Source organism: Pongo pygmaeus, chromosome 1, assembly GCF_028885625.2.
Source record: "Pongo pygmaeus isolate AG05252 chromosome 1, NHGRI_mPonPyg2-v2.0_pri, whole genome shotgun sequence".
In the NCBI taxonomy this organism is placed as follows: domain Eukaryota; kingdom Metazoa; phylum Chordata; class Mammalia; order Primates; family Hominidae; genus Pongo; species Pongo pygmaeus.
In genome coordinates, this window is record NC_072373.2 from 179,337,641 (window position 1) to 179,349,326 (window position 11,686).

The window sequence follows — 11,686 nt, forward strand, 5'->3', positions numbered from 1 at the left end:
TGCAATGGCACAATCTCGGCTCACTGCAACCTCCGCCTCCTGGGTTCAAGTGATTCTCCTGTCTTAGCCTCCCGAGCAGCTGGGACTACAGGTATGTGCCACTACATCTGGCTAACTTTGTTTATCGTTAATAGAGAGAGGGTTTCACCATTTTGGCCAGGCTAGTCTCAAACTCCTGACCCCAGGTGATCCGCCCGCCTTGGCCTCCCAAAGTGCTGGAATTACAGGTGTGAGCCAAGGCACCCGGCCTGAAATGATTTAATAATTAGAAACAGCAAATTTTACAGTTGAAAGGAATTAAGGTGTCAAATGATCTTTTTTCTGTTTCTGGCAAAAGACTACTTTCAGACCATACCAGGGCATTCTGTCAGCTTTTTTCTTAAATATCTCCTAAAGAAAAAGTTTCTTTCCTTTTCTGTAATGTTTTCAATCTCTAAAATTGGGAGTCAATTTTTAAAAACGTTTTCACCTTCCATTACAATCAAACCTATGTCTTCTAGAAAATAAAGGCCGGGTGTGGTGGCTCATGCCTGTAATCCCAGCACTTTGGGAGGCTGAGGCGGGCGGATCATCTGAGGTCAGGAGTTCGAGACCAGCCCGGCCAACATGGTGAAACCCCGTCTCTACTAAAAATACAAAAAGAGGCGGGCATCGTGGTGCGAACCTGTAATCCCAGCTACCCAGGAGGCTGAGGCAGGAGAATCGCTTGAACCCAGGAGGTGGAGTTTGCAGTGAGCCAAGATCGCACCACTGCACTCCAGCCTGGGCGACAGAGCAAGACTCTGTCTCAAAAAAAGAAAAAAAAAAAGAAAAGAAAAGAAAGTAGGTCTTGTTATCCTTCAAAATTTTAATGCATGAACATTCCTATCGCCAGTACTTCTTTTTTCAGGCTTCTTAAAAAATGTAAAGCCTTCCGTCCCCAACCAAAGGGTCTATAACCAAATCCCAAACTACACAATCAATACTATCATAGTTATTTAAGCTTACTTCCATTTGAAAAAGTCCTTTATTGAATTTTTAAAAGAAAAAAGGGTTAAAGAAATATTCAAATAATCCTTACCTTCGTTTGCAAATCAGGAACCACAAAGCTGATGCCAAAGCAAAGAAACCAATTCCCAAAGTGACAGCACCAGCAGCCAGAAAATAGGTCAAGTAATTAAAAAAACCTATACAAACAAATTACAAAAGATTATTTCATGCATGTATTTTTATTCTCTAGGTAAAACTGAATGATAAACTTCAAATGATATAGCACGTTGTAGTGTTAAGACATTAACCAGGAGATTGGGAGATGGGAATTCTAGTCCCATGCAATTCTAATAAACTCCAAGACCATGGATTAGAGAATTACACAGGGCCTCCTGATGATTATGGCCCAGGGCACGTTTCTTTGACGATGCCAATATTTGAAACCTAGGTTTCGTTTGTGTTTGTACAGCTGCCACCACCTTGTTATCTGTTCATTCTTCCTTCTCAGTCTAGCTTTTTTTTTTTTTTCTCCAGTATCATTCCTGGCAGGCCTCCAACATAAGACTTTTTAAGATTTTCATTTTAAGATTTGTGTTATCAATCTCTATAAGGAGGCAGATAAGGGTAATAAAGTAACAAATATGAGGAATTTTTAAGATCTTAGAAATCTTTACAAGTTTTATCTAAAAGGTAAAATGAGGATGGGCGTGGCGGCTCATGCCTGTAATCCCAACACTTTGGGAGACTGAGGCGGAAGGATCTTGAAGCCAGGAGTTGGATACCAGCCCGGCCTTAGAGTGAAATACCATCTCTACAAAAAGTTAAAAAACAATTAACCAGGGGCGGGGCGCCGTGGCTCACGCCTGTAATCCCAGCACTTTGGGAGGCTGAGACGGGCAGAGCGCCTGAGGTCAGGAGTTCAAGACCAGCCTGGCCAACATGGTGAAACCTTGTCTCCACTAAAAATACAGAAATTAGCCAGGCATGGTGGTACATGCCTGTAGTCCCAGCTACTCGGGAGGCTGAGGCAGGAGAATCACTGGAACCTGGGAGGTGGAAGTTGTAGTAAACTGAGATAGCACCACTGCACTCAAGCCTGAGACTCCGTCTCAAAAAAAAATTAACCAGGTGTGATGGCATTTGCCTGTTAGTCCCAGCTACTTGGGAGGCTGAGGCGGGAGGATTGCTTGAGCCCAGGAGTTTGAGGTTACAGTGAACTAAAATTGCTCCACTGCACTGTAGCCTGGGCAACAAAGCAAAACCTGTCTCTCAAAAGAAATAAAAATAAAAATAAAAAGAAAGAAAGAAAGTTAAATGAAAGCAATATAAAGTATATCACCAATTTTATAATTGGAAAAGCCTATAGGAATTATATGGTATTACCCTTTATTTTACAGATGGTAAAATTGAGGTCCAAGAAAGCAAAGTAATAAACTAAGGTTATGCAGCAAATTAAAGCCAGACCTCTGGGGTTTTTTTTTCCTATTATCTTATCTCTGCTACAAATTATCATAATTCTGGTAGGTATTAAAAATAATTAGGAATGAAGAAGGCATGGGGTAATTATAGGTTGGTCAAGTCTTCCTTAAGATTCTGAAAGCTGCATAAAGTAAACTGTAGAAAGCTTTCAAAAAACAAAAGAAGGAAAGAAAGCTTTCTGTTTTTTTCTTTCTTTTTTTTTTTTTTTTGTTTTGAGCGAGATGCTCTGTCACCCAGGCTGGAGTACAGTGGTGAGATCTTGGCTCACTGCAACCTCCGACTCCCGGGTTCAAGTGATTCTCCTGCCTCACCCTCCCAAGTAGCTGGGACTACAGGCGCACACCACCATGCCTGGCTAATTTTTGTATTTTTCGTAGACACGGGGTTTTACCATGTTGGCCAGGCTGGTCTCTAACTCCTGACCTCAAGTGATTCACCCACCTCAGCCTCCCACAGTGCTGGGATTACAGGCATAAGCCATCACGCCCAGCCGAGAAAGAAAGCTTTCATAGGAGGCTTTATAGAACTTGAACCTTAAGACAATTGAGGAAAATATTATTTTGGGAAAAGATTGAGTATAAAACTAATTGAAGATCTTTGTGTGAATATATTATCAAGTTCCACTAAGAATATAACATGATAAAGATTTTTGTCGTTTCCATATTTTTATTGTTTCCTAAGTAATTTCCAGCTTCAAGATAGTGCCTGCAAATCTTAGTTTTCTTTGAGATCAGAAATGTCTACATTCAGGAATTAATTAGTGGTACAAAAAGGTTATATAAGATTATTTCTCAAAGTGAGACTTTTAATATAAAAACTCCAAAAGCCCCAAATTAGGAAATCAATTAAATAAGTTATAATGATGCTATATATGAAAAATATATCTAACATTTATACTGCAAATACTATATGCCAGGCACTATTCAAGTGCTTTATAAACATTAACTTATTTACTTCTCCAAATTCTATAAGTCAAATACTATGATTTCTGCACTTTACATATGAGAAAACAAATGAGGCAAATTGAGGCTAAATAGCTTTCTCAAAAGAATAGAACTGGTAAGTGGGGGAATAGCAGTAATTTAAATGTTGCTAAGGGACTTTATCATCTAGATTGGGTAAGGAATAGAGGCAGTGAATATCTTTAGATTTTTATTTTTAGAAAAACAGTTAAGTATAGATGTTAAAAATTTAAGGGTAACCAAAGCAATCTACAGATTCAATACAATCCCTATCAAAATAACAATGAAATTGTTCACAGAAATAGGAAAAAATTCTAAAATGTGTATGAAACCACAAAACACCCTGAATAGCTAAAGCAATCATGAGTGGAAAAAAAAAGTTGGAGGTATCACACTATCTGACTTCAAAATATACTACAATGCTATAATAACCAAAACAGCATAGCATTGGCATAAAAAACAGAAACATAGGCTAATGGAACAGGACAGAGAACCCAGAAATAAATCTACATGTCTACAGCCAACTGATTTTTGCCAAAGTGCCAAGAACACTCACCGGAGAAAGAACAACCTCTTGTGGGGAAAACTGGCTATCCATCTGCAGAAGACCCTTATCTCTCACCATATACAAAAATCAACTCAAAATGGATTAAAGACTTAAATGTAAGAGCCCAAACTATAAAACAACTAGAAAAAAAAATAGGGGAAATGCTTCAGGACATTGGTTTGAGAAAAGATTTTATGAATAAGACCTCAAAAGCACAAGTAACAAAAGCAAAAATAGATAAATGAGATTATATCAAACTAAAAACCTTCTGCACAGCAAAGGAAGCAATCAACAAAGCAAAGAGACAACTTGTAGAATGGCAGGAAATATTTGCAAACTATTCGTCTGACAAGGGATTAATATTTAAAATATACAAGGAACTCAACTCAGCATCAAAGAAACATAATCTGATTAAAAATGGGAAGATGATCTGAACAGACATTTCTCAAAGGACGTACAAATGACCAACAGGTATATGAAAAAATGTTCAGCATCACTATTATCAGGGAAATGCAAATCAAAACCACAATGAGATATTATCTTACCCTAGTTAGAATGGCTATTATCAAAAAGACAAAAAATAACAAATGCTGGCAAGGATGCAGAGAAAGGGGAACCCTTATAGACTGTTGGTGAGAATGCAAAATAGTACAGCCATTATGAAAAACAATATGGAGTTTTCTCAAAAACCTAAAAATAAAACTACCACGCGATTCAGCAATTCCACTTCTGCGTATATATTCAAAGGAAAGGAAAGGAAATCAGTATACCAAAGTGACATCTGTACCCCTGTATTTGTTGCAGCATTATTCACTATAGCCAAGATATGGAATCAATCTAGGTGTCCATCAATAAATGAATGAATAAAGAAAATGTGGTATATATACACAATGGAGTATTATTCAGTCCTAAAAACAACTGAAACATTTGCAGCAACATGGATGGGACTGGAAGTCATAAGTGAAATAAGCCAGGAACAGAAAGACAAAAATTGTATGTTCTCATTCACATGTGGGAGCTTAAAAAGGGGATCTCAAGAAGAAGAGAGTAAAATGGTGGTTACCAGAGACTGGGAAGGGAGTGGGGGAAGGGAGGATGATGAGAAGTTGGTTAATGGGTACAAACATACAGTTAGAAGGAATATGTTCTCTAATGTTTGATGGCAGAGCAGGGTGACAACAGTTAACAATAATGTATTATATATTTCAAAATAGCTAGAAGATAAGAATTGTAATGTTCTAAATACAAAGATAAATGTGTGAGGCGAGGGATAGCCCAATAACCTGGTTTGAGTATTACACATTGTACACATGTATCAAAATATCACACTGTACCCCATAAATGTGCACAATTACATCAATTAAAAAAAAAACCAAAATTTTAAGAGTATCATAAAAGAGAATCTAAATGGCCAATAAACATGTAAAAATGTTATTAATCATTAAGGAAGTAAAAATTAAACCATAATGAGATACTATGACCACTATATACAGTGCCTAAAATGAAAAAGAAAATATGAAGTACTGGCAAGGAGGCAGAGTAGCCTGAACTCTCATTCACTGGTGGTGAGAATGTAATTTGGTAAAATACTTTAAAATACTGTTTAGCATTATTATGAAAGCTGAACACATGCATACTTATGATCCAGCAATTCAACTCTTAGACAAATACCCAACTGAGGAGCATACGTGTGTTCACAAAAACATGTACTAAAATATTTATAGGAGCACTACTCGACATAGCCCACAAATTGGAAACTGTCCAAATGCCAATCAATAGTTGAATGGATAAATTTAAAAGTTGAATTAATTAAAGAAAACAAAATATTTACAGCAATGAGAAAGAATAAACTACAACTATGCACAACATAATGGATAAATTTTATAAACGTAATGCTGAGCAAAAGAAGGCAGACATAAAATTCAAACACCGACATCAGGGGGAGTTCTGGGATGTTGGTAATGTTCTGTTTCTTGATCTGGGTGTTGCTTCTATACATCTGTTGACTGAAACTTCATCAAACTTACCACTTATGACTTATCAATAAACTAGATCTATATGTGTCAGTATGAATAAAACTGAAAAAATAATACAAAAAAGCAAGTTCTATAAATGTATATTCGATGATTCCAATTATGTACTGATTTCATTTATGCACATTTAAAGAAAACATAAAATAATACTATTTTTTACAATTAAATATTTAAAAAGTATTAAAGTACACCAAATTTTAGTATTAGTTGTCTTTTGGTGGGGAAAGCGGTGGATGGCACTGTGGATAGAACACAAACTTAGACTTTATCTATAATATTTCATTGGTTTTTCTTTTCTTAAACACTTTTTTAGACTAGCCAAGTGCAGTAATGATGAGAGAAGAAAGAACTGAACAAGGAGTTCGATCTGCAACTGACTGTGCACAATCAATTAAGACTCACTGCCTTCAGAGCAGCCTTTTATGGAGTGGCGGGTAAGTGGAGGGTCTCTCTATATCGCCCAGGCTGGTCTTGAACTCCTGGCCTCAAGTGATCCTTCCATCTCAGTTTCCTGAGTAGCTGAGATTACAGGCATGAGCCACCATGCCCAATATTTCATTTCTTTAAAAAAATTACAGATCTGGGCCAGGCGCGGTGGCTCACACCTGTAATCCCAGCATTTTGGGAGGCTGAGGTGGGCGGATCACGAGGTCAGGAGATCGAAACCATCCTGGCCAACACGGTGAAACCCTGTCTCTACTAAAAATACAAAAAACTAGCTGAGCATGGTGGTGTGTGCCTGTAATCCCAGCTACTCGGGAGGCTGAGGCAGGGGAATCGCTTGAACCAGGGAGTTGGAGGTTGCAGTGAGCTGAGATTGCACCACTGCACTCCAGCCTGGCGACAGAGCAAGACTTTGTCTCAAAAAAAAAAAAAAAAAAATTACAGATCTGTAGCTTAGATGAACAAAAAAATGTTCATTTATGAGGAGATTACATGGGTGTTTACTATTCTTTTTCCTTTTCCTCTTTCTGCTTTTCTCCAATATGTATTGGAGACAAGGCCTGACTCTGTTGCCCAGGCTGGAATGCAGTGGCACAATCATAGCTCACTATAGCCTTGAGCTCCTGGGGCTCAAGCAATCCTCTGATCTTCCCGCCTTGGCCTCCCAAGTAACTAGGACTACAGGCACATGCCACCATTCCTGGCTAACCTTTTTAATTTTTTTAGAGACAGAGTCTCACTTTTTTGCCAAGGCTGATTTCCTTTTCTCAAATATTTAAAAAATATAGACATAATATAATCTCAATTTTGTTAAAAAAGAAAAAGAGAGAGAGGGAGAGAGATAGCAAAAACTATTCGTATAAAGAAAATAATCAACATTGGTTATTCCTAGGGTAAGGGCTTATAGGTACAATTTTCACTCTAGATCTTTCTATATATCAAATTTTCTACCATGAATATCTTAGAAAAATCAGAAAAAAAATTTTTTAATTTTCATATATAATTCCTGACTCATCTATATTACAAGTCTCCTTGTAGCACCTTCTATATTTTTATCACTGTGTTTATAGCCCACTTAGCTTTCACCTCTGAGAATCTCTGCCCTCCTACTTTCCTCTCCTTAAAAATTCTCTATTAGGACAGATGATAGGTGTGATTAGTACACCATTCCAGTCCCTGGTTTAAATGAATCATTTACCTCTCAGGGGAATTTCAATGAGATATAAAGAACATGAAAATTTCCAAAACATTTTACCACAGGAAGGAAAAATTACGTATTTGCTAATACCTTCAACAAGTGTCGCTTTCTGTCTAAATCAATTTGTAAAATGAGAAGGCTTGACTGTGTGATCACTAAGTTCTGCTCCTACTCTAAAGGTTTAGTCTATATATCATAAAGTCATATTATATACAAAGATAGTATTTTTACTTTTTTGACTCCACTTTTAAGTATCCTACCTAAAGTAACTCCCCACTTTCAATAGTCACTCTTTGTAATCACTCTATTTCTTTGTCTTTAATAATAATCATTAATAATATTCTTTATTTATTGGTTTATTGTCTGTTGTCTGCCTTCTTAGAACCACTATGGTATTCTCAGAGTTTAGAATAATGACTGGTTACTCAATAAATTATTAAATATTCAATGGATAATGATAGATGCTAGTATTAAAACATGGGTAATATAAGGTTCTTTCCCTCAAGAAGTATGCTGCTTACTAGGAAGGACATACATATTTTTTAAGTTCAATTTAAAAGTATTATGGGTGTTATAATGGAAGAATAATACAAAATAAAGACATAGGAAGATCTATAGAAAGATAGGAGAAAGTTTTTTTTTTTAAGGCTGCATAGCTAAACATTGCCTGATAATTTTCTATTGCCAATTACTAGTCAAGAATTGGTGATTCAAAGATAAGTAACAGGTGGGGCGCGTTGGCTCACACCAATAATCCCAGCACTTTGGGAGGCCGAGGCAGGCGGATCATCTGAGGTGAGGAGTTCGAGACCAGCCTGGCCAACATGGTGAAACCCCATCTCTACTAAAAACAAAACAAAACAAAAACTAGCCAAACGTCATGGCGCACATCTGTAATCCCAGCTACTTGGGAGGCTGAGACAGGAGAAGAGCTTGAACCCAAGAGGCGGAGGTTGCAGTGAGCCGAGATTGCACCTCCAGCCTGGGTGAGAGAGCAAGACTCCATCTCAAAAAAAAAAAAAAAAAAAAAAAAAGGAGAAGAAAAAGAAAAGTAACACATGATTATGGAGCATACAATCTAGAAGGGGGCAAGTCATTCAAACATCTGTGTTCCTTAAAATGTCCTGAGTGCTATGAGAATAACCTGTTTACAGTGGTATAACAACAGAGGCAGTTTGGCCCAATGCAAAAACAGTTTTCTAGAAATGACACTTAAGCCGAATCTTAAGATTTAGACGGTAAGAAATAGTGTAGTCAAAGGGATTAAGTCTTAAACCTGATTATGACTTTTCCATATGAGAATAAATAAAACTCTCTGTCTCACTACAGCACCCTCCAGCTTACAATTGGCCCTTTTCTTACCATTTATAGCCAAACTTCTTAAAATAAAAATTTCTACTTCCATACAACTTCTATTTCCACGGTGATTAATAACTTCATTAACACAAAATCCAAAGGTCACTACTGATTTTTCTCCCTCTCTTGCCTTAATGTCTGTAACTTAAATTCACTTGGTTTTCCTCCCAACTCTATGTCTATAATTGCATTTGTAGGTCCTTCTTCCTCAGCCTGTCTATATTCACATATTTATATATTTATGTGTCACATATTTATATGTTATAGACCTATATATTAAATCAGAAGTACTAAGTATTTGTACCAGGAGTATTTTCAGATTATTTTTTGCAATGTTTCCAGAACTATAAGTCCTGCTTTTATTTTTGGGTATTCACAAACTACCTGTTTATTCTGCTCTTCTTGAGTTTTGCCAGATTTCATTCTTAGGTTTATGCTGTATATAAGTGGTTTAGTCCAATCAACAAATATCTGTTGAACAGCAAATATGTGTGAAACATTGCATGGGGGACTTAAGGGGGATAAAAAACTGTTTAAAATAAGAATAATCCTTACTCTGAGGTTTAAAAATCTATAATGAAATATATGCAGGGCTGATATGTAGCCAGTATGTAAAGTGAACCATATTGATTGTTTATAGTTGGTGTCTGCTTTGATCTGATATAAGCCTAACTGGATCTGTGAACTTTGAAAAGCTACTTATTATATTGGGTGGGTCTTAATGTTCTTACTTGAAAAATGAGAATCATACTATCTCACAGAATTACAGCAAGGAATAAATAAGATAATATTATAAGAAATTAATAACATAATGGCTGGGTGCAGTGACTCATGCCTGTAATCCCAGCAGTTTGGGAGGCCAAGGCAGGCAGATCACCTGAGGTCAGGAATTCAAGACCAGCATGGCCAACATGGTGAAACCCTGTCTCTACTAAAAATACACAAGATTAACCAAGCATGATGGTGCACACCTGTGGTCCCAGTTAGCCGGGCAGCTGAGGCAGGAGAATTGCTTGAACCCAGGAGGCAGAGGTTGCAGTGAGCCGAGATTGTGCCACTGCACTCCAGCCTGGGTGACTGAGTGAAACTCAGTCTCAAAAAAAAAAAAAAAAAAAAAAAAAGGAAAGACATCTGAAACTTAACATGCATATAATAATATCAGGCCATAAAGCAAGACTCAACAAGTTTTTGTTTGTTTCGTGGTTTTCGTGTTTTTTTTTTCAAGACAAGATCTCACTCTGTTGCCCAGGCTGGACTGCAGTGGCATGATCATAGCTCATTGTACTCTCAAAGTCCTGGGCCCCACTGATCCTCCCACCTCAGCCTCCTAAGTATCTAGGACTACACATGTGTGCCACCATCCCTGTCTAATTTTTAAATTTTTTGTAGAGATGGAATCTCTCTATGTTGCCCAGGTTCGTCTTGAGCTCCTGGCCTCAAGGGATCCTCCCACCTTGGCCTCTCAAAGTGCTGGGATTTCAAGTGTGAGCCATTGTACCTGGCCAAGACTCAACAAGTTTTATAAAATCATTATTATATATACCATGTTCTCTGACAATAATGCAATTAATCTCTATATTAATAACCTAAAATATACCTAAGAAAAGCTCCTGTGCTTGGGGAAATTTAAAATCACATAGTAAATAACTCATTAATCAAAGAAGAAATCAGTGGAACCTAGAAAATACACAGGACTAGATAATAATGAAAATACTATGCATAAATACTCATAGGAACACAGCTGGAGCCAAATTTAAGGAAAATATATGGCCCTAAATGCATATATTAGAAAAGAAGTTTGAAAACTAATGAGCTTAGCATACAAATTACAAGTTGAAAAAGACCAGCAAAATAAACCCAAAGAAAGTTGAGGAAGAAAATAATAAAGAACAGAAATTAATGAAATAAAATTTATGATTCTTGGTAAAGACTAATAAAATGGACAAATCTCTAGTAAGATTAACCAAATGAAAAAAAATAGAAGGCATAAATAAATAATATTAAAAATGAAGAAAGAACATAATCACAGAGCAGAGGTTAAAATAAATACTTTCAATGAATTTATGCTAATATATTTTAAAACTTATACAAAATAATATATACCTAAAAAATAACTTACAAAAAGTGACTCAAGAAGTAATAGAAAACATATATGAACAGTATCCATTAAATTGAATCAGTAGTTACAAAATTTCCCCCAAAGAAAATAGAAAGCCCCAATAACTTTACAATTTCTACTGTATACCCATGATTCAAGTATTTCTTATCTTATACAAGCTCTTCAAGAGAGTAGAAATAGATTTCTGGCTGTTCGTCTAAATATATTTTCCTCTTCTTCCCAGGCAAAAAGCTAGACTACATGACCCAGCTTCTCATACCTTTTGGTGAAGCCATATGACTGAGTTCTAACCAATAGAATTTGAGAGGAAGTGAGGTCATAAAAACATTCCAGGCAATTTTCTTCATGATCTTTCTCCCTTTGGGCTGACGGGGGTGGAGATGATCCCCAGGGAAACCTTGGAAGCCATGTATTGATGTTACTACCATCAATCAACTGGATCTAATTGACATTTATAGAACATTCAACCCAATGAGAGCAAAATGCATATCCTTTCCAAGTACACATGATACATTATCTAATACAGAGAAATCATTGAAAACTACCATAACTTCTAAATAACACATTTCTAAATAATCA

At 36.6% G+C, this 11,686-nt stretch overlaps 1 protein-coding gene across 4 annotated transcripts in view; it reads right to left on the reverse strand.

The window, feature by feature from the left end:
- Nucleotides 1-11,396, reverse strand: part of C1H1orf185 (chromosome 1 C1orf185 homolog) — a 57,317-nt gene extending 45,921 nt beyond the window's left edge. The window contains exons 1-2 of one of the 4 annotated variants that reach the window (XR_008494772.1): nt 11,367-11,395; nt 1,061-1,166 (exon numbers count right to left, since the gene is read on the reverse strand). Coding sequence is in view for 3 of the 4 variants with exons in the window: in XM_054455670.1 (XP_054311645.1) it covers nt 1,061-1,166; nt 11,367-11,382 (122 nt within the window). In the remaining variant the exon portion in view is untranslated. Of the gene's footprint in view, nt 1-1,060; nt 1,167-11,233 lie in introns of all 4 variants that reach the window. The other 3 variants (XM_054455670.1, XM_054455678.1, XM_054455689.1) reach the window with 3 other exon arrangements.
- Nucleotides 11,397-11,686: the final 290 nt, after the last annotated feature.